Here is a 19,145-nt window from a genome sequence, read left to right as displayed (position 1 = left end):
TATGAAATGATGCTGATTTTGTGTGTGCAGTGTTTAAGGAAGGGGGAAACATGCACAGGCTAACAGATAGGAATGGACTGACCTTGCCACAGAGTCTCTTCTCTTGAGTGCATGGAGGAGTTTTGTTATCTGGGGGACATGTTAGTTGCTGGAGGTGGGGCTGGAGCTAGCTCCATGGTGACGATATGGAATGGCTGGAAGAAGTTCAAGGAGCTGTTCCCTCTCATGACACTGAGAGGACTCTCCCTCCATGATAACAGGTCCTTGTATGCAGCATGTGTTAGATATGTAATGCTGTATGGTAGTGAGACCTGGGGCGTAAAGGAGGTGGATATCTGCAGGCTGAAAAGGGATGGTAAGAGAGAGGAACTTGGCTGCCAAGTGTTGGGCTAGAAAGGGGGTATACAAATCTGAGTCCCAGAGACTTTTACTGGATAACCTAAATGGTGATGAAAAGAAGAATATAGTATTTAAGGTGGCAAATCAAATGAAGATGGAAAATAGGGATATCATAGGTGAGCAGTGTGTGAAGAATGATGAAGGAAATGCTGTGGTGGACAGAGAGGATATGAAAGACACCTGAAGAGAGCATTATAACTGGTTGCTGCATTAGGAGTTTGACTGAAACAGGGAAGGTTTGGGGTCAACGGATCCACTATCTGGCCCTTGGCATTTGACTGATATTGCTACTGTGAGCAAAGCAATCTGCAGGATGCAGTTGGGGAAGACAGCAGGTATATCTACGCTGACTGCTGAAATGATGGAGGCCTCAAGAGGTACAGGAATGGGTTTTGTTACTGATTTCATACTTATGATCATCTATGATATGATGTCCCACACGACTGGCTGAAGTAAGTGATTGTACATGTGTACAAGGAGAAGGGCGATGTCTTGGAAAGTGGAAATTATAGAGGCATAAAACTTTTGGACAGGATAATGAAGGTAATGAGGAGAATCTTAGAAGGTATGATATGGGAATGAGTGCATTTTTATGAAATGCAGTTTGGGTTTATGCTAGGCAACAGGACCACTGATTCCATATTCACTGTCCAACAGCTTCAGGAAAAATATATAGGAAGAAAAGAGGGTTGTACTTTGCTGTTGCTGACTTGAAGGCCTTTGACAGAGTCCCTAGGGAAGTGCTGAAGTGGGCAATAAGAGAGTTGGGATCAAAGTGTGGTTGGTTAGAATGGTTATGGCTAAGTATCATACCCAAGTGACAGTGAATGGAGATTTGACTGACGAGTTTACTGTGAATGCTGGCATGCATCAGGGGTCAGTCTTGTGCCCCTTATTGTTTGTGAAGGTGTTCATAGCTCTCTCAAGTAACTTCAGAAATGGACTACCATGGGAAATGTTGTATACTAATGACTTGGTGCTGACTGAGGTGAATGAAAGGGAGGTGGAGGTAATATTTAAGAAATAAAGAGATGGAATAGGGCACAAGGGTTTGAGAGTAAATGTGCATAAAATAAAATAGATGATATCTACGTCTGATGGCAGTACTATCAAAGCACAGGGAGTGTCACATGTGCAGTTTGCTACAAGGGTGTGGTAAGTAACTTCATCTTGTACAGTGTTTGTGATAAGTGGGCACTTAAGAGATGTTGTGGTATTAAGGGCTGACCGCAAAATAATGCTGAGTTCATGTATGCAGTGTGCTGTGGAGAACATGCAGAGACTGTCAGGCATGAAAAGAAATGATCTTGCTGGAGAGTCTCTTAGGTGTGTGGAGAGTTCTGTTAATTAGGAGATATGTTAAGTGCTGGAGGGGGGGGGGGCTGGAGTTAGCTCTGTGACTATGGTATAAGGAGTGCTTGGAGGAAGTTCAGGGAGCTGTTGCTTCTCCTGACACTTAAGGCTTTCCCTCTGTGCTAAGGGATCTTTGTATGCGGCATGTTAGGAATGTAATGCTGTATGGTAGTGACACCTGGACAGTAAAGGAAGAGGATATTCATATGCTCAAACATACAGAAATGACAATGATCAGACAGATGTGTAGTGCAACCCTGAAAGCAAGGCCTGAGGGAGGAGGCTTGGATTACAACTAAAGAGCTGATAGGAAGGATGGGACTGGAATGTATTGGTGTAGTGATAAGGAGGGGTAGTTTGGTGTGGTTTGGGCATGCTGAGAGGATGGAGAATGACAAGAAGTGTGAACATCAGGGGTACGACTGCAAAAGGCCTGGGATGGGGTCATGGAGCATGATCTCAGGGATATGGGACTAAATAGGAGGGCTGCCAGAGATCGAGCAGTGTGAAGAGTCATCATTAGTTGAACAAGGCTGAAGCATACAAGCATGTGTAAGCCTTTAAAAACTATACCATACAAAGTGCACACAGATGATAATGATCAGACAGATGTGTAGTGTGTCCTTGAATGACAGGAGAGGAAGGTTAAGATTGTGAACGATGAGAGATGTGATGGGACTTGAATGTATTAATGTTGTGATGAGAAGGGGTAGACTGAAATGATTTGAGCATGTGGAGAATATGGAGGATGACAACTGGGCGCAAAAGGTGAGATGTGCAAATGCTGAGGGTCAGGCTGCAAGAGGCAGACTAAAAAAGACCTGGGACATGGTCATAGATTGCAAACTCAAGGATGTGGGACTGAATAAGGGGGATGCTAGAGATTAAGCAGTATGGACAGCAGCCATTAGCTGACCAAAGCCAATCCATGCAATGCTGGAACCTTTATAAATGATATGATACGATACAAATTCTGAAAAAGTTACTGCAAATCAAAGAACAGATATATATCTCATTATTTCATATCAGTTCCATTTAGATGTGTATTATAGTACTGTACTGTCCAACATTTTTTCACTGTTTGCTACCTCTTCAGAGGCACCCTTAACCCCTAACCGCCAGCTGATGTGTATAGCATTCACAATTTTGGGCGCGGAGCAACGCTGGTTGACGTGTATAGCCGCAGGCATCTTCCCACTACTCTTTGAACTTTAACTTATCCTTACTCATCGACAGGACCACCAAGAGCTGTGGGGTTACTTTCATTTGAAAGGGGAAGAGTTGTTGATTCTCATGTATCTTTAATTTTTTCTCTGGCTGTTATAGTTTGGCAGATATTAGGGTTTCAAGTAAGGGTATTTTTTTCCGTCAGGGATATCCCCCACAGGGAGGAGCATGCAACATCGGAAAACCCCTGGCGTGTAGGGGTTAAAGCTTGTAGTCACCTTACAACACTGCCCATGCATTCTACATATCCATGAGGCCCTTAAATTTCCATATTTTGTCATTTGTTTTCATTTCATTGACAATGGAGAAATATATAAGGTATGAAATGTCCTACTCAGCTTGAATCTTTAAAAAATATTACTGTATATTCACCAGCCATGTCTGGAAGAGACGTGTCAGCTTCTGAGTGAACTACACTCATTTTAATTCCACAGCTGGAGGTGACTGCATCTGCACTCTCTGTGTTGTTATCGGTTCCCTCTTTCTGACTCGTCTGTTGTTTCTGCTGTTGTTTGTCTTCATGTTGATGTGGAAGGGCAACAGGCATGGGATTTTCTACTTCCATTGCTTTCATGTCTGCCCCTGGTGATACTTCTTGAACTCCTTCATTTCCTGAAGACACATGTTCTAATTCTGAAAATCAAAATAATGTACTGTATAAAGTTTTCCAATAATACAGCCTGTGCCAACTGAAATATAAAAAAAACAAGGAAATTAGTAAATGATACTCCACCTCTTAAATAAACAAATTCTGTTATCAATTTCTTACAAGAACTGCTGAATAGCGCTATTCATTACACTTAATGGCAAGCTGCCCTCTGAAAGCACCTTGTGGATACAAAACTGAAATATGGTACTACAGGTTAATAAGACGCCACACATTCTTCACATCATCATCATCCAACCAGAAGCCCATGAGCTGAATGTGACTACCAACAGTTTTTATCCACTCCCCCCAATAAATAAAATTAACATCACCAAAATCTATATTTCAGACAGTAACATCCAAACAGCACATTTTATTTTGTGTTCTTTAGCTAGATTTAATAATCATGAATAAACAGAATAGCCATAAGAAAATCTGAATTAAAATGTCATTACATAACTCTTAATGTCTGTAGTTTATATTTGATGAGCAAACTTACTCATACCAATAAATAATTTTTTTTCACTTAACAAATACTGTACTGTGATCAGTTAAGTCTTGCCAAGTATAAAGTTAAGCCTTTTTGCAGAGATTATTGTATATAAGATCAATAAAAAACTACAATTCCTTGTACCTCTATGGCAGAATGTTACCATGATTGTTACCATGATTTAATAGTTCCTTACAAACTAGACTCTAGACTAGTATCAATATATATTTGTATATATCTAGTAGGGTGTAAGTGTGGAATGGTAAGTGTGTTCCTGGCCTATGTGCCAATTTGTTCAATGTTCAGCAAGTGTTGCTTAACCCGCCCCGTGTCAGTGCCGTTTTAACGGTCTGATGTAATTGCGTGCTGTGCCAGTGCCATTTTAAAACGGTCTAAAATAAAAAACTTTGCTGTGACCGCATTTTTCATGATTCGCGGGTAAAAATTGGCAGGCATGTAAGGTAACTGCTCCTCTACCATCCCCCAGGCTGTCAAGGCCATACACTCACTCACCCCCCCCCCCTCAAGTTCGCTCTGCCTCACTCTGCTTGTGTGCCTCACCCAGTGCTGTACATAAAGGCATTTTGTAAATATTCTCATGTAAGTGTAAGTTGTAAATATTTTCTTGAAAGTGTAAGGACTATATAGTGAAGTCAAGTTGTAAATACCTTCTTGTAAGTGCCAGGACTGTACATAATGAAGTCAGGCTGTACCTATCTTCAAGTAAGTGCAAGATAATGCATTCACAGTGAGAAAGACACACAAATTGTGATAGATGCTGAAGTAATAAGTAATCAGAAAAGTGTACTGAACATTGCTATACCTTCCCAGCATAAATACCTGAGTATACCTTACGTAGAAAACGGCTTTCTCTCACATACGTGATGAATGTGAGAGTGGCTATACCTGTAGACAAGTGTGCCGGACTGAATGAAACCCATTTCCAAGCCGCGGTCAGCATTTTAACGGCGAAATTCATTGTTTCCACATCAAAATCTATCATTTTAGGGGAAAAAAAAAAAAAAAAAAAGGTCGAAAAATGGCCAGCACTGGGGTGACCAATAGGGCTGAAAATAGCCGGCATGCGGCAGGCTAAAAAAAAAAAAATGATGACTTAGGTCTGGCAGGAGAAGCGGCCTTGTTTCTCCCCAGCCCTGACTTCAGTCCTGAGGCAAGCCGAATATAAAAGCAGGATCTGTGTCCAACTTGTCAGAATAATTTATCTATAGTATCTATCTACAGACTGACACCCTAATCCCACAAAGGGTGGCTACAGACAAAATGCCTCCAAGTCACTCTGTCACCCACCATTTGACAGCCCTCCCCCCAGCTCACTCCCCCCTCCCTCATATACCTCTCAACTCCATCCCTCCACCTCATCCTCAGTCTTCTCCTCCCTCTCCCTCCCTCCAACTCATCCTCGGTCTTCTCCTCCCTCTCCCTCCCTCCACTTCACTCACATACACCCTCTTAGTCGGTCTTTCATTCTCCATTCTCTCCATATGTCCAAACCACCTCAGTGTATTTCTCCTAATTTTCTCAACCACATCCACATCCACCCCACAATGTTCTTTCACTCCTTCATTCGTCAAACTGTCCCTCCATGTCACTCCACATGCTCCTCTCAAGTAACTCATTTCCACTGCTCTCACTCTTGACTTGTTCCCCTCTTGCAAGGTCCACGCCTCGCTTCCATACATCAGGGTAGGGATCACAGTACTATCGTGCAGTGACTTCTTAACTTCCACACTCAACTCTCTATTTCTCATCACTGCTTTCAGTGAACCAACAACCTTCCTTCCCTGCTGTACCCTTTCAAGCACTTCATCCCCAAAAGTTCCATCCTTACTCATCACACTACCCAAGTACAGTACCCTCGCGTCCAACACGCGTTTGTCCAGCACGATTCGCGTCCAGCACGGAGGGCAAAAAATTAGCACAATTTAATATGATTTAAGTACTGTAAAACGGGTGCTAAGCATAACACTGACGGAGCTCCGAGAAGTGGGCGATATCCGCAGAGTTCGCCTCTAGCACGATCACCCCTGGTCCAACACAGTCATACTGGACATTCTCGTGATGCAGACAGCCAATCAAAACTTCCGATCAAGTAGCCTCCCCCACCCGCTATCGTGATAAGATCGTGATGTCTATCTATCTATCTATCTATTGCCAGACGCCTCAATCCCGTTTGGGGTGGCCACAAACAAATCACCTCCAAGTCGCCCTGTCCCCCGCCATTTCACTGCCCTGCTCCCAACTCACACCCCCCTCTCTCATATACCTCTCCACCCCATCCCTCCATCTCATCCTCGGCCTCCCCCTCCCTCTTCCCCCCTCCACCTCACTCACATACACTCTCTTCGTCAGGCTTTCACCCTCCATCCTCTCCACATGGCCAAACCACCTCAGTGTGTTCCTCATAACGCTTCCTATCACATCCACATCCACACCACAACGCTCCTTTATATCCTCATTTGTCAGCCTGTCTCTCCACGTGACTCCACAGGCTCCTCTTAAATAACTCATTTCCACTGCTCTCACTCTTGACTTGTGTCCTTCCAACAATGTCCAAGCTTCACTTCCGTACGTTAGAGTTGGTATCACAATTCTGTCATGTAGTAACTTTTTCACTTCCATGCTCACTTCCCTGTTTCTTATCACTGCTTTCAAGGAACCAGCAACCTTTCTTCCCTGCTGTACCCTTTCAAGCACTTCGTGATGTCGCCCAATGAAAAACGCTTCTGCTCTCACGTGATGTTTAAATTTCTCCCGCCACAGTGCCACTCAGTTGCATAATTCGCATTGGACAGTGCTTTTTTCTCGCTGCATTTTCTGCCCTTGCTACTGCATTTTACCCTGCTCACGATGCCTAGGAAGCCTTCTGAGAACCCCAAGAAGCGGCGGCACCTCCCTCAGGCCACCAAGCTAGAATTCATTGAGAGGCAGAAGAAAGGGGAGAGGAATTTCAAAGGATTTATGAGGTGAGGAGGAGCAGCAGCCATTACCCGCTAGTGACACCAGCAGCCATCCTCCAGGGACCCAGTAGGACTACCTACAGTCTCGGATATCACCTTCCATTTCCAGCAAGCCCACCAACATTATCCTAAAAGGTTAGTTATCATTCATAGTACAGTATCATTTATTATAATTACAGTAGTACCAATATATGTATAGGTATATGGTAGGTATTTAGGGTGACTTTTCCTAGGGTTGCTGACATAATTCATTTTTCCCCATAAGCTCTGTTGTTTGTCCAACACGTTTTTGGGCCAACACAGGACCCATGCATGACAATATTAATGTGTTGGATGCGAGGGTACTATACTTGAATGCATTCACATTCTTCATATCCTCACCATCCAACATCACTGAGCATTCTGTGACTTCATTCCTCTCAAACACCGTAACTTTACTCTTGTTTACAATCACTTTCAGATTCCTCTTCCTACACACTGTCCCAAATTCATTCACCAAACCTTGCAACTCCCATTCATCTTCACTCAACAATACTGTATCATCAGCAAACGGCAACACCGGAATCTTCCGCATCTCACCCTCATTCATCAAAGCCACCCCCACATCCACTGCCCTACCTTGCATCTCCTTTACAACGCCATCCATGTATACATTAAACAGCCATGGAGACATCACACATCCCTGTTTCAGTCCCACATTTAGATCAAAGAACTCACTCAGCTCACCATCCATTCGCGCTGTAGCCCTAGCTCCTTTGAACATACTCTTCACAGCACTCAACAATTTTCCCTCCACTCCATATATTCTTAATACCTTCCATATACCTTGCCTATCTATTTTGTCATAAGCTTTCTCCAAGTCCATGAAGGCAGCATACACTTTCTTTCCCTTCTCTACATACTTCTGTCCATTTCTCCTTTCTCTGAAATCTCCATTCTTGGAGATTTCAATGTTCACCACCACCTTTGGCTCTCCTCTCCTTTCACGGATCCACCTGGTGAACAAGCCTACATCTTTTCTATCCTTAATGACCTAGAGCAGCTTGTACAGCACCCTACCCGTATCCCTGACTGCCTTGGAGAGAGCTCCAACATACTTGACCTCTTCCTCACAACTAATCCTTCTGCTTACTCTGTTAATCTTTTCTCTCCGTTGGGCTCCTCCGATCACAACCTTATTACCTTAACCTGTCCTATCACTCCGGTACGGCCTGTGGACCCTCCAGGGAAACGTCGTCTGTGGCATTTTGGAGCCGCGGGCTGGGAGGCCCTCAGGCTGTACTTCTTTGATTTTCCCTGGAATGATTATTGCTTCCATGGCCGTGAGCCATCTGAGTTTGCCTTGCGCATTACGGAGGTTATTCTCTCGGGCATGGAAGCATACATTCCTTTCTCATATCCTTTGACTAACGCAAGAAAGCCTTGGTTTAATCACGCTTGTTCTAATGCTGTCCGCAACAAGGAGAAGGCCTACAAAAGGTACCGGAGCCAACCCACCCCTGAATCACATCATCTTTACGTTTCTGCCCGGAATCGTGCTAAGTCTGTTCTTCGCTCTACTAAAAATAATTTCATCCAATCTAAATGCTCTCAACTCTCCAACTCGAATTCTTCCCGCTCCTTCTGGCACCTTGCCAAAAATCTTTCTAACAACTTTACCTCATCATCCTTCCCTCCTCTTTTCTACTCTGATGGTTCTGTAGCTATTTCTTCTACTGATAAAGCAGATCTCTTCGCACAGACTTTCTCCTCCAATTCCACCTTAGACGATTCCGGTGCTGTTCCTCCATCACTTCCCCCCTCTGACTTCCTCATGGCTGATATTAAAATTTCTTCAGTTGATGTATTTTCTGCCATCACTGGCCTCAGTACTAACAAGGCATATGGGCCTGATGGGGTCCCTCCTGTTGTTCTCAAGAACTGTGCTTCTGTGCTTACACCCTGCCTAGGCAAACTCTTTCGCCTTTGTCTGTCAACTTGTACCTTTCCTTCTTGCTGGAAGTTTGCTCTCATTCAGCCAGTCCCAAAGAAGGGTGACCACTCCCAACCCTCCAACTATCGTCCAATTGCTTTAATGTCCTGTATTTCAAAAGTTTTTGAGTCAATTCTTAATAGAAAAATTTTAAGGCATCTTTCCTATCACAACTTTCTTTCCGATCGTCAGTATGGGTTCCGTCAGGGACGCTCCACTGGTGATCTTCTCACCTACCTTTCAGACTCCTGGTCATCCTCCTTTCGGGAATTTGGCGAAAGCTTTGCCATTGCACTTGACATCTCAAAGGCTTTCGATCGAGTCTGGCATAAATCTTTAATTTCCAAACTACCCTCCTACGGTTTCTATCCTTCCATCTGTGCCTTCATCGCTAGCTTCCTTTCTAGTCGTTCTATAGCCGCTGTTGTAGACGGCCATCGTTCTTCTCCTAGATCTATCAACAGTGGTGTTCCTCAGGGCTCTGTCCTATCACCAACTCTCTTCCTTTTATTCATCAATGATCTTCTAAGCTGTACATCTAACCCTATCCACTCATACGCTGATGACTCCACCCTTCACCTTTCCATTCGGTTCCCGCAACGCCCATCTCAACAGTTACTTCAACAAACAAGGGATGAGGCTATGGCACACCTAATGTCTGACTTGGCTCGTATCTCTGACTGGGGTAAAAATAATATGGTTGTCTTTAATGCATCTAAGACTCAGTTCTTACACCTATCAACCCGACAAAATCTTCCACAGGTATACCCATTAATGTTTAATAATATTCAGCTTAATCCTGCATCATCCTTGAACATGCTTGGGGTTTCATTTACTCGGGACTTATCTTGGAAAGATCATATTACATCTCTTGTAAAATCTGCTTCCAAGAGAACGGGTGTGCTAAGCTGACTCCGCTCTTTCTTTACCCCTGCACAATTGTTGACTCTATACAGGGGTTTTATCCGCCCCTGTGTGGAGTACAACTCTCATGTGTGGGGAGGCTCCCCACATACAGCTCTTCTCAATAGGGTGGAGTCAAAGGCTTTTCGTCTCATTAACTCTCCTCCTCTTACTGACTCCCTTCAACCTCTGTCTCTTCGCTGCACTGTTGCATCTTTATCTCTTTTCTATCGCTACTTTAATGGTCACTGCTCCTCTGAACTGTCTGCTTGCATTCCTCCACCTCTACGACGGGCGCATAGCACCCGTCTGGCAGCAAACTCTCATCCCTTTTCTGTCCAACTCTCTAATGCAAGAGTTAACCGTTACTCCCAGTCTTTCATTTATGCAACAGGTCAGCTCTGGAACTGTCTCCCTCTATCTGTATTTCCTGCTGCCTATGATCTCCAGTCTTTCAAACGCAGTGTGTCCAGGCATCTCAAAAAGATCGGATCTTGAATTTGGCTCTCTATTGTATTTTATTTTTCTCTTGGAGGGAATCGTTACTGCAGGCTCATGGCCTTTGGTTCCTTCTTCCTCGCATTAAAAAAGAAAAAAAAAAAAATAATAATCTGATATACACATCCTTTTCCCTTCCTAAATCCCCCTTGTTCTTCTCCAACTAGCTCCTCTGTTATATGCCTAACCCTATCAGTGAGTATTCTACCATATATATTTCCAGTCACATTAAGAAGGCAAATACCCCTATGGTTACCACATACTTCTCTCTCCCCTTTTCCTTTGTGTAAAGGAACAATTATACCTAATTTCCAGTCCTCTGGAACCCTTCCCTCTTCCCAAGCCAATCTACACACCTTCCATATCCACTCCACAACAATCTCACCCCCATACTTCAGCATTTCACCACACACTCCATCAATTCCTGGGGCCTTTCCCATCTTGATCTTCTTCACTGCTTCCACTACTTCTGCCCTAACTGATCTCTTCCTCCCTCCTCTCATCTCTTCTTCTCCCAGCCATTCCCCAATCACTTATACTCGCACTGCTCTCACTCTCTATATTCAACAAATCCTCAAAGTGCTCTTTCCATCTCCTCAATTTTTCTCTCTTCTCCACCAACAACCTATCCCATCTTTCACAACCCTACTATTTCCCCTTTCACACTGTCTTACTTTCTTTATCTCCTTCCAAAACAATTTCTTACTCTCCCTCCATTTTACACTCAGGTTCCTCCCAAACTCTTCATCCACTTTCTTCTTACTCTCCTATACCAATCTCTTCACCTCTCTTCTCCTGCTCACATATACCTCTCTCTTCTCTCTCTCATCTTCTCCCCTACCTCTACTCGCTAGCCATTCATTATATGCCTTCTTCTTTTGTTCCACAGCTCGTTTCACCTCATCATTCCACCATGCTGTCCCTTGCACACCTCTGCATCTCCTCCTCACTCCACAAACCACCTCACACGCTGCACCTATCTCTTCCGTGAATAACTTACATACATCTTCCACCCCTTCCATCAGCTCTAACTCATACCTTCCCAGTCTTTCTTGCACTATGATCATATACTCTGCCATTTTCTCACTATCCTGCAACTTCTCCACTCTTGTCACAGGGGCTGTTTCTTCCTGTCTTCCCCTTCGTCTCTTCATCCATTTTCTTTGCAGCCTTACCTTGGCCATCACTAAGTGATGGTCTGAGATTCCATTTCCCCACTCTCTCCACGCTCTTGCATCCAACACTTCTCTTCTCCTTCGCTCATCCACAAACACGTAATCTATCATTGCCTTTCGTTCAACAAGTTCACCGTCCATCCTCCTCATGACTCTCCATGTATACCTGTAGATCATCTTATGCTGAAAGAAAGTGTTGGTTATTGCCAACCCCTTACCAGCACATATGTCCACCAAAGCACTACCATTCCCATCTACTTCAGCTGGCATGCCCCACTGACCAACCACTCCATCCACTCGTACATTCCCAACTTACCCATTCATGTCTCCAATCAAAAACACTCCCTTGCTCCTCTCAAACTTGTCCATACATGCTTCTACACTTGCCCAAAACTCATCTTTCACTCTTGCCACTCGGTCCTCTGTCGGTACATATGCACATACAATCACCCAATCTTGTATATCTACTTTCATCCTCACCCATACAATCCTTGCACCCACTTTTTTTTTTTTTTTTTTATAAATGCGAGGAAGGAGAAACCAAAGGCCACGAGCCCGCAATAACTGTTCCTTCCCTGAGAAAAACAAAATACAAGAGAGAGCCAAATTCATGATCCAATCATTTTGAGATGCCTGGACACACTGCATTTGAAAGACTGGAGATCATAGGAAGCAGGAAATTCAGACAGAGGTAGACAGTTCCAGAGTTGACCTGTTGCATTCTCTTATATTCTCCTTCCACTTCCTGCTTACCATCAGACATACTCCCTCTCTTGCCCTCTAATTCTCATTAATTCCCGCACATATTCCTAAACCGTATTCCCATTCTCTCACCCTTTCACTTTTCTATTTGGTTTCAGTCAATCCACATACATCCACTCTTGCATCCTCAAACACCTGAACAATCTCTCTCTCTTTCACTTCATCATTCACTCCTCTCACATTCCATGTCCCTACCCTTAGAAAGTCCTTTGTCCATTAATTTACATCAGACTTTGGATTGACCTGTGTTGGAGTAAAGGTGGTATAATTACTGGTGGCAGGGAGTGGTTCATTCCCAATGTCACATCTCCTACGTCCATTCTCTGTGCAACTGCCACTTGACTCTGCCTTGCCTCTTGCCTCTGCAGCCTGTACCTGCCTCCCCTCCCCTCCCATCCCTAGCCTTGCCCTCTGTTCACCTGCCCCCCCCCCCCTTTTTTTTTTTTTAACTCTGGGCACAGCCTTCACAGCCTGCTCCCAAGACCCAATAATCCTCCTACATACCATACACCTCTAAAGTCACCACTTTGGCGCTAACACCCACTATTCACATTGAATACATGCTAGGGCTGTCTCATACCGGACTGGTGTATTGGTATTAGAGGAGGTATTTTTATAACATGTCAGCAAGCCTTCTAGTAGATCAGTAAAGTCTGATTTTATGAAATTCAAATCCTTAAACTGTTCCTTGCCCCAACAGGGATTTGAACCTGGGTCCAGTAGGACTACATGCCATGTCTCTACAAACTGAGCCCTATTCTGGTCAGATACTGTCTTGCCTCACTTTGAAATACTCAGCCCCAACAACTCCCACCAACTGCCACCCAACCACACCCAACCATGTCACTGTCAGCCAGCCCTAACACATCCAAGTGAGCCAGCCCTAACAACCCCCACCAACCACCACGCCACCACACCCAACAACACCATGGTGAGCCAGCCTCCACCACAATCCAATGTGTCACCCCCAACGACCCCACCAAAACCTGCTCTCACCACCACCACACAAACATCCTTGAGGAGGAAGCACGGACAATCGCAGTGCTCCACATCACAGTTTTTCCTCATTGTACTTCTCCAGTCAACTCAGCCGCTCTGCCTGGTAGGTGCGGCAACATCAATCACACATGGCCAAGTCACTACTTGTGCCAACCCGCTCTCTCCAGTCACCACCTCTGTTCTTCTTCGTGGAGAGCGTCTCTAACCTCACTCTTACTCCAAGCTCAATAGACTGAACAACTTGCTCATCACTGGAGACATTTCTAAATATTTTATTGTTCTCATATCATCTTTTCACCTTTCTACAGAGATTGCATGTAGTTTTCTCTACAGACTGTGATTCATATTATTCATCTGATTTCACTCACTACATTACATTCTTCATTTTTATTATTCATTTCTCCGCTCTTATTTTATTCACTCTTCATAAAGCCATTTTCTTTCACATCCTTTTGCATTGTACATATATTATTCACTTCCATCTAGTATTTTTTGTACATACATCATACTCCTTCATTTACTACTCATTGTATATAATTCATAATTATAATTGTATTTATTTATTTTTTCTTTCTTCTTTCACTCTCTCTCCCCTTCTGTTCAGACCTCCTTCTCATCCATGAATTACCTCTGTAGAGTCGAACTCTCCCCTAATTCAACAGATGATTAGAGATAAGAATGAAGTTGATAACGTCATTAATGATAATGATGTAACATTCCACCGTAGCAGAAAATAGTAAGCAAAATCTCACTCAATGACTCTTACTACTCTCACTATTACTGATATTAATTCTACCAAATCGACTACTACTAGTACTACTACTACTCCTACTACTATTGTAGAAAATCCAGATAATTAAAATCCTGATACTCTTCCTCATTCTACCCCAACTAATTCTCTACAATTTTAGCCACGTTAACCACTGCCTCTTTCTTCTCTTCCTGCTCCAACTACGCCATTGCCAATCCTGACACACACCAATACAACTGCCATACCTGCCACTTCTCCCACACACTCTCCACTCAAGAGTGACTTCTCCCACAATTCTGCCACCTCAATCTCCTGCAGCGATGGTAAACCAAGCCCCCCCCCCCCCCAACACACTCCACTTTCTTGGATGACATGAACCACCCAAAATTCACTGTTGAAGATCATTCCATATCAATCCTATATTTCTTGTGCAGAGTTGATAAAGACATAGATAACAAGCAGTTAACCACCAAACCACTGAAGCTCCCTCATCTTAACCCCCACCCGTTGGAAAGCAGCATATGCTGCGGCAAAATGGGTGGCCGAGGACCACTGGGTGACAGGAGGAGCTGCAAATGTATTCCTGCCATCATTTGAACCAGCTGCCATTTGATCTCATCACCAAAGGTGTGCCAGAGACTCTCGCCACTGCACACGAGTATGAGTCAGTCTGTCCCACGCCTCTGCCAGGTGTAGGATGATGTCTTAAGGTTCATCCTGGTCCAATTCCATCCCCATCATCCATGGCTGCTTGCATCATCCGCCCCTGCCATGCCTCTTTTTAAGAATACTAGGAAATGGCTCAGTGATAGTGCCATAGAGCATGCCTTGGACACACATGTGTCTAATTTACCTAGTAATGGAGAAGTTATCACCCTGAGAGCAAAGCCAGAGTTGGGGTTGCATGCACGTGCACGAATACATCCTGCCTCGAAGGCTGAAAGTTAATCATCTTCTTCACGTTTTTACTCATCGACGTGACCACCCGCAGACATGGAGATGCTATCACTAGCACGAAGAAGAGTCGGTGAGTAATATGGCTTGTAATTTGTTTCCCTAACTGCTATACTTTACCAGATATAAGGTTTGAAATGAGGCTATTTGGGGAAATATTGCCGTATCAAGAAAGCAGCTGTGCCTAAACTACGTCGACATGTAGGGGTTAAAGGCTGATTACGTCAAGGCTAATCACACATGGATGCTGGGTTGTGATCTGGTTATTTTGACAGTTGCACAACATTCAATGAATTTTGAAAGAGGTTAATACAGTAATCCCTTAAAGACCCGGACACCCAAGTCCCAGACACTCCAAGTCCCAGACATTTTGGGCTTAGGTCCAAAAATGGCCAAAAAACGTCAAAATGCAAAACAAATGCCGATATGTGTTCATTCCTAATCTAAATTTGCTGCGTGGTGATGAACAGCTGTGTTTTGGCACATAGTTCTGGTGAGTCCACTATAGCTTCCCTGCATCCTCCCCATTTCCCACCTACCTACCGTCGTGACTGCACGCTCGCCACCATGGCGGCCCATGTGCTCACTTTTGTGGTGGATAGTGAATAAACTGCAATACCTCACCACTAGACCACATGGGAATTTACAGTGTTGTGCAGTGTTAAGAAATTGGAATTCAGAGTGCAAAAGATTAAGTACAGAGTGCAATACTGGTGTGTTGCAACTGGTGTGGCACAATTAAGAACATGTGCAGTGTTAAACAATGATAATTCACAGTGCAATTCTGGATAACTGTATGTGCTTCAAGTGCACCTTCACCACTGTCAGAGCCATAGAGGAGGTGAGTTAATCTTCACGACGGTCATGGACATGTCATAAGTAACCTGTACACTGTTAAATATTTTCCATACTCACTTCTAATTTCTCATTCTCTGGTTCCTTTTCATTTATTTTATGGTTTCTGTCCCTTATTTCTGTGAATAGGGTCTTAAATAGGTGCTGCGCATGTCCGGTAGGGTGTTATTTAGGTGGCTTTCAAAGTTAGGTTGGGTTGGGGTCTATAAGTGCCTGTCCAGGGGCATTTTTCCCATGTCTCGGACAAAACCAAGTCCTGGACATGCCTTTGGCTCTATTACATCGGATCTTGGAGGGATTACTGTAAAGTTCTTTTACTCTCATTCTAAAGTGGGCTCCCTCACTTCTCTCTCCACCCCCCTTAAACGCATGAGATGACATGCTAATACCAGTTAAAGGAGCCACATCATATGAGGCAGTGGTGGTAGAGAATGCTACCACTTCTGAAATAACCCAGCTGTTCCAGAAACATCGTGGGTAACTCATGACAATGGGATAATGTTGTCAAATTAAAAGATTTTGGTCAATCAATGGGTAACCTTTGATTAATCAATTGGCTAAATCAAAAACAATTAGGAACTGCCTTACAAATTGGACTCAAACCAGGAGACCAATTGTTAGAACTTTCAACGGCAACAGACGTGAAAGACTAGGCTTGGACGTCACCCATCAGGCAAGTATTAGCACCACAACCACTCACATTACAGATGGAGCTATAAGGGTTTAGCAACCCCTCCCATCTCAACAGAGTTTTCACGTTTGTGACCGACTACCAGGGGTGCCATTAACAATGTTTGCTTTTCCTCGCAACACTGATCACCTGCAACTAGCTGTGACCAGTCCATTGTGTGTCGAGAACAGCAATTTGACCAATCAACTATGCATCATGGCCAACAATCCTCAACTATCTGCTGGCATTGCAGAGTTTCTAGTCATTGTGAATCAAGCTGTTATCGCAAACAGGGGTAAACCCATCAGGAGTGGCGACAGTGTACACCTTCGCAATCCCGCTGTGCATATTGCAAGTATCTAAAGCAGTGGTTCTCAACTCGTTTTAGGCCACGGACCACCAGCCCAATTTAAAAAAATATCGTGGACCATTTCATTTTTGATTCATGATAAATAAAGCATAGATAACAAACATTTTGGTTTGAAAAATATTTCTTAAATAGGAATAATACAATAAAATGAATGGCCAATTACAGTAATCCCTGTACTTTCCAGATGCCCACTTTCCGGACACCCCACTTACTGGACATTGTGGGTCTGGACCTTCGGAACCCAAAAATGGCCAAAAAATGAAAAAAAATCCCCCCAAAATCCTAATTTTTTTCCCACCCGTAATTTGAAATTGCCGCGTGGCACCAAACAGCTGTTACACCACGGACTCTTCACTCCTCCTTCCTCCCCCCTCCCCTATCAGGGTTGCCATTCAGTATTTTTTATTACCAAATGTAGGCCAATTTGGTAATGAAAAATTAGTTTGGTAATGAATCAGAATAATGCATTACCAAATGGATTTTTCACATGTATGATGATACACAGGATGGAGATGGTGGATTGTCTGCTCTCTCTGATAAATCTCCTAGCCAACATAGCGTGAAAATAATCAACATTCTGTTATTATAAGGAGAGTGATTACATGTATTTCCACTTGTATATATAATTAGTGAAGAATAGATGCTTCCTTTAAGAATTTGGTAATGAAAATTGAGGAGTTTGGTAATGTGGTCGAGTTCAGATCTGGCAACCCTGTTCCCAGTTACTGCCTAATCTTCGTTCAGGGAAGACGTCCATAGTAATCGATACTGCACGTGCTCATTTTTTGTGAATAAACAGTGAATAAACTGCAGTACCACGCCACTAGACCACATGGGAATTTACAGTGTTGTGCAGTGTAATGAATTTAGAATTTAGAGTGCAAAGGATTAACTGTGGAGTGAGTGTGGAGTGCAAAGTGGCGGTTGGAATGGCGGTTGAAACTGGTGTGGTTCAGTTAAGAAGAATGTGCAGTGTTAAACAATTATAACACAAAGTGCAAAGAATTAAGTGTAGCACAACACTGGATTACTGTATGTGCTTCAAGAGCATTTTCACAACTACCAGAGCCTTAGAGAGTTAGAGGAGGCGGCCACAAACGTGCTGTAAGTACAGTAGAGTACCCTGTATGCTGCTAGGCCTAAGTATTTTCCATATTCACTCTAATTCCTCATTTTCTGGTTCCTTTTCATTTATTTCATGCTTTATGTCCATTATTGGTGTGAATAGGGTTTTAAATTGGTTTAAATAATTACTATGCATGTCTGGTAGGGAGTTATTTAGGTGGCTTTCAAAGTTAGGCTGGGTTAGGGTCCATAAGTACCAGTCCAGCAGTCAGAGGCCCACTTTCTGGACAAGGCCACTTTCCGGAAGTGCCTTTGGCTTTATTACATCGGAAGTGGTGGGATTACTGTATTTATTTTGATAACATTTTTTGTACAGGTAAGCCCTTAATTCACACGAGGGTTAGGTTCCCAGACCTTTCGCGTATGTGGTAAATTCGCGTATATGTTCTGCCCTTGTGTGCACATAATTACGCATGTCTATACGTATATTACATCTGAATAATACTGTTTATGCACTACATACACCTTATTAACTAGCATAAAGTATTAAAAACAACAAAAATGTAAGAAATTTAAAACTGAAACCTGACAAGCACAGGCGTGGGTGGAGACACTTCAGCAGTCTGGTGCACTAGCCCTCACTGCCTCTCGTATGCTACATTCTGCCTTCTTTATTGTATGAACAGTTGACTCATTCACCCCAAACATGAGGTTCCAAGACAATTCACAGGCACAGGTGGAGACACTTTAGCACAGTCTGGTGCACTAGCCCTCAATGTCTCCCGTATGCTACGTTCTCCTTCTTTATTGTATGAACAGTTGACTCACCCCAAACATATGGTTCTGAGACAATTCACCATCAAGTCAATTCACCGTCAAAACATGGACAATTCCCCGTCATTCTATTAATATACTTATTATTGATTAATTAATACTTTAATAACTAATTTTTAGGGGGATTTTATAACTCATATAAGTAAAAAACTAGTGTACTGTACTTGCTAAATAATCTGGTATGTAAATAAATGACGGGGAATCGTCCTGACGGAGAATTGTCGCCGACATTCCACCCTGAAGT

The 19,145-nt window shown here is 43.4% G+C and overlaps 1 protein-coding gene across 1 annotated transcript in view; it reads right to left on the bottom strand.

The window, feature by feature from the left end:
- LOC145394188 (tether containing UBX domain for GLUT4) overlaps positions 1-19,145 on the bottom strand; it is a 673,993-nt gene that overhangs the window by 307,783 nt on the left and 347,065 nt on the right. Inside the window, exon 6 of the mRNA XM_080268173.1 lies at positions 3,352-3,612. Within this exon, the coding sequence (XP_080124299.1) occupies positions 3,352-3,612 (261 nt within the window). The remainder of the gene's footprint in view (positions 1-3,351; positions 3,613-19,145) is intronic.

Source organism: Coenobita brevimanus, chromosome 26 (genome assembly GCF_032717465.1).
Source record: "Coenobita brevimanus isolate Jiangsu-jjx chromosome 26, ASM3271746v2, whole genome shotgun sequence".
NCBI lineage: Eukaryota > Metazoa > Arthropoda > Malacostraca > Decapoda > Coenobitidae > Coenobita > Coenobita brevimanus.
This window is presented reverse-complemented; position numbering and strand designations above follow the sequence as displayed.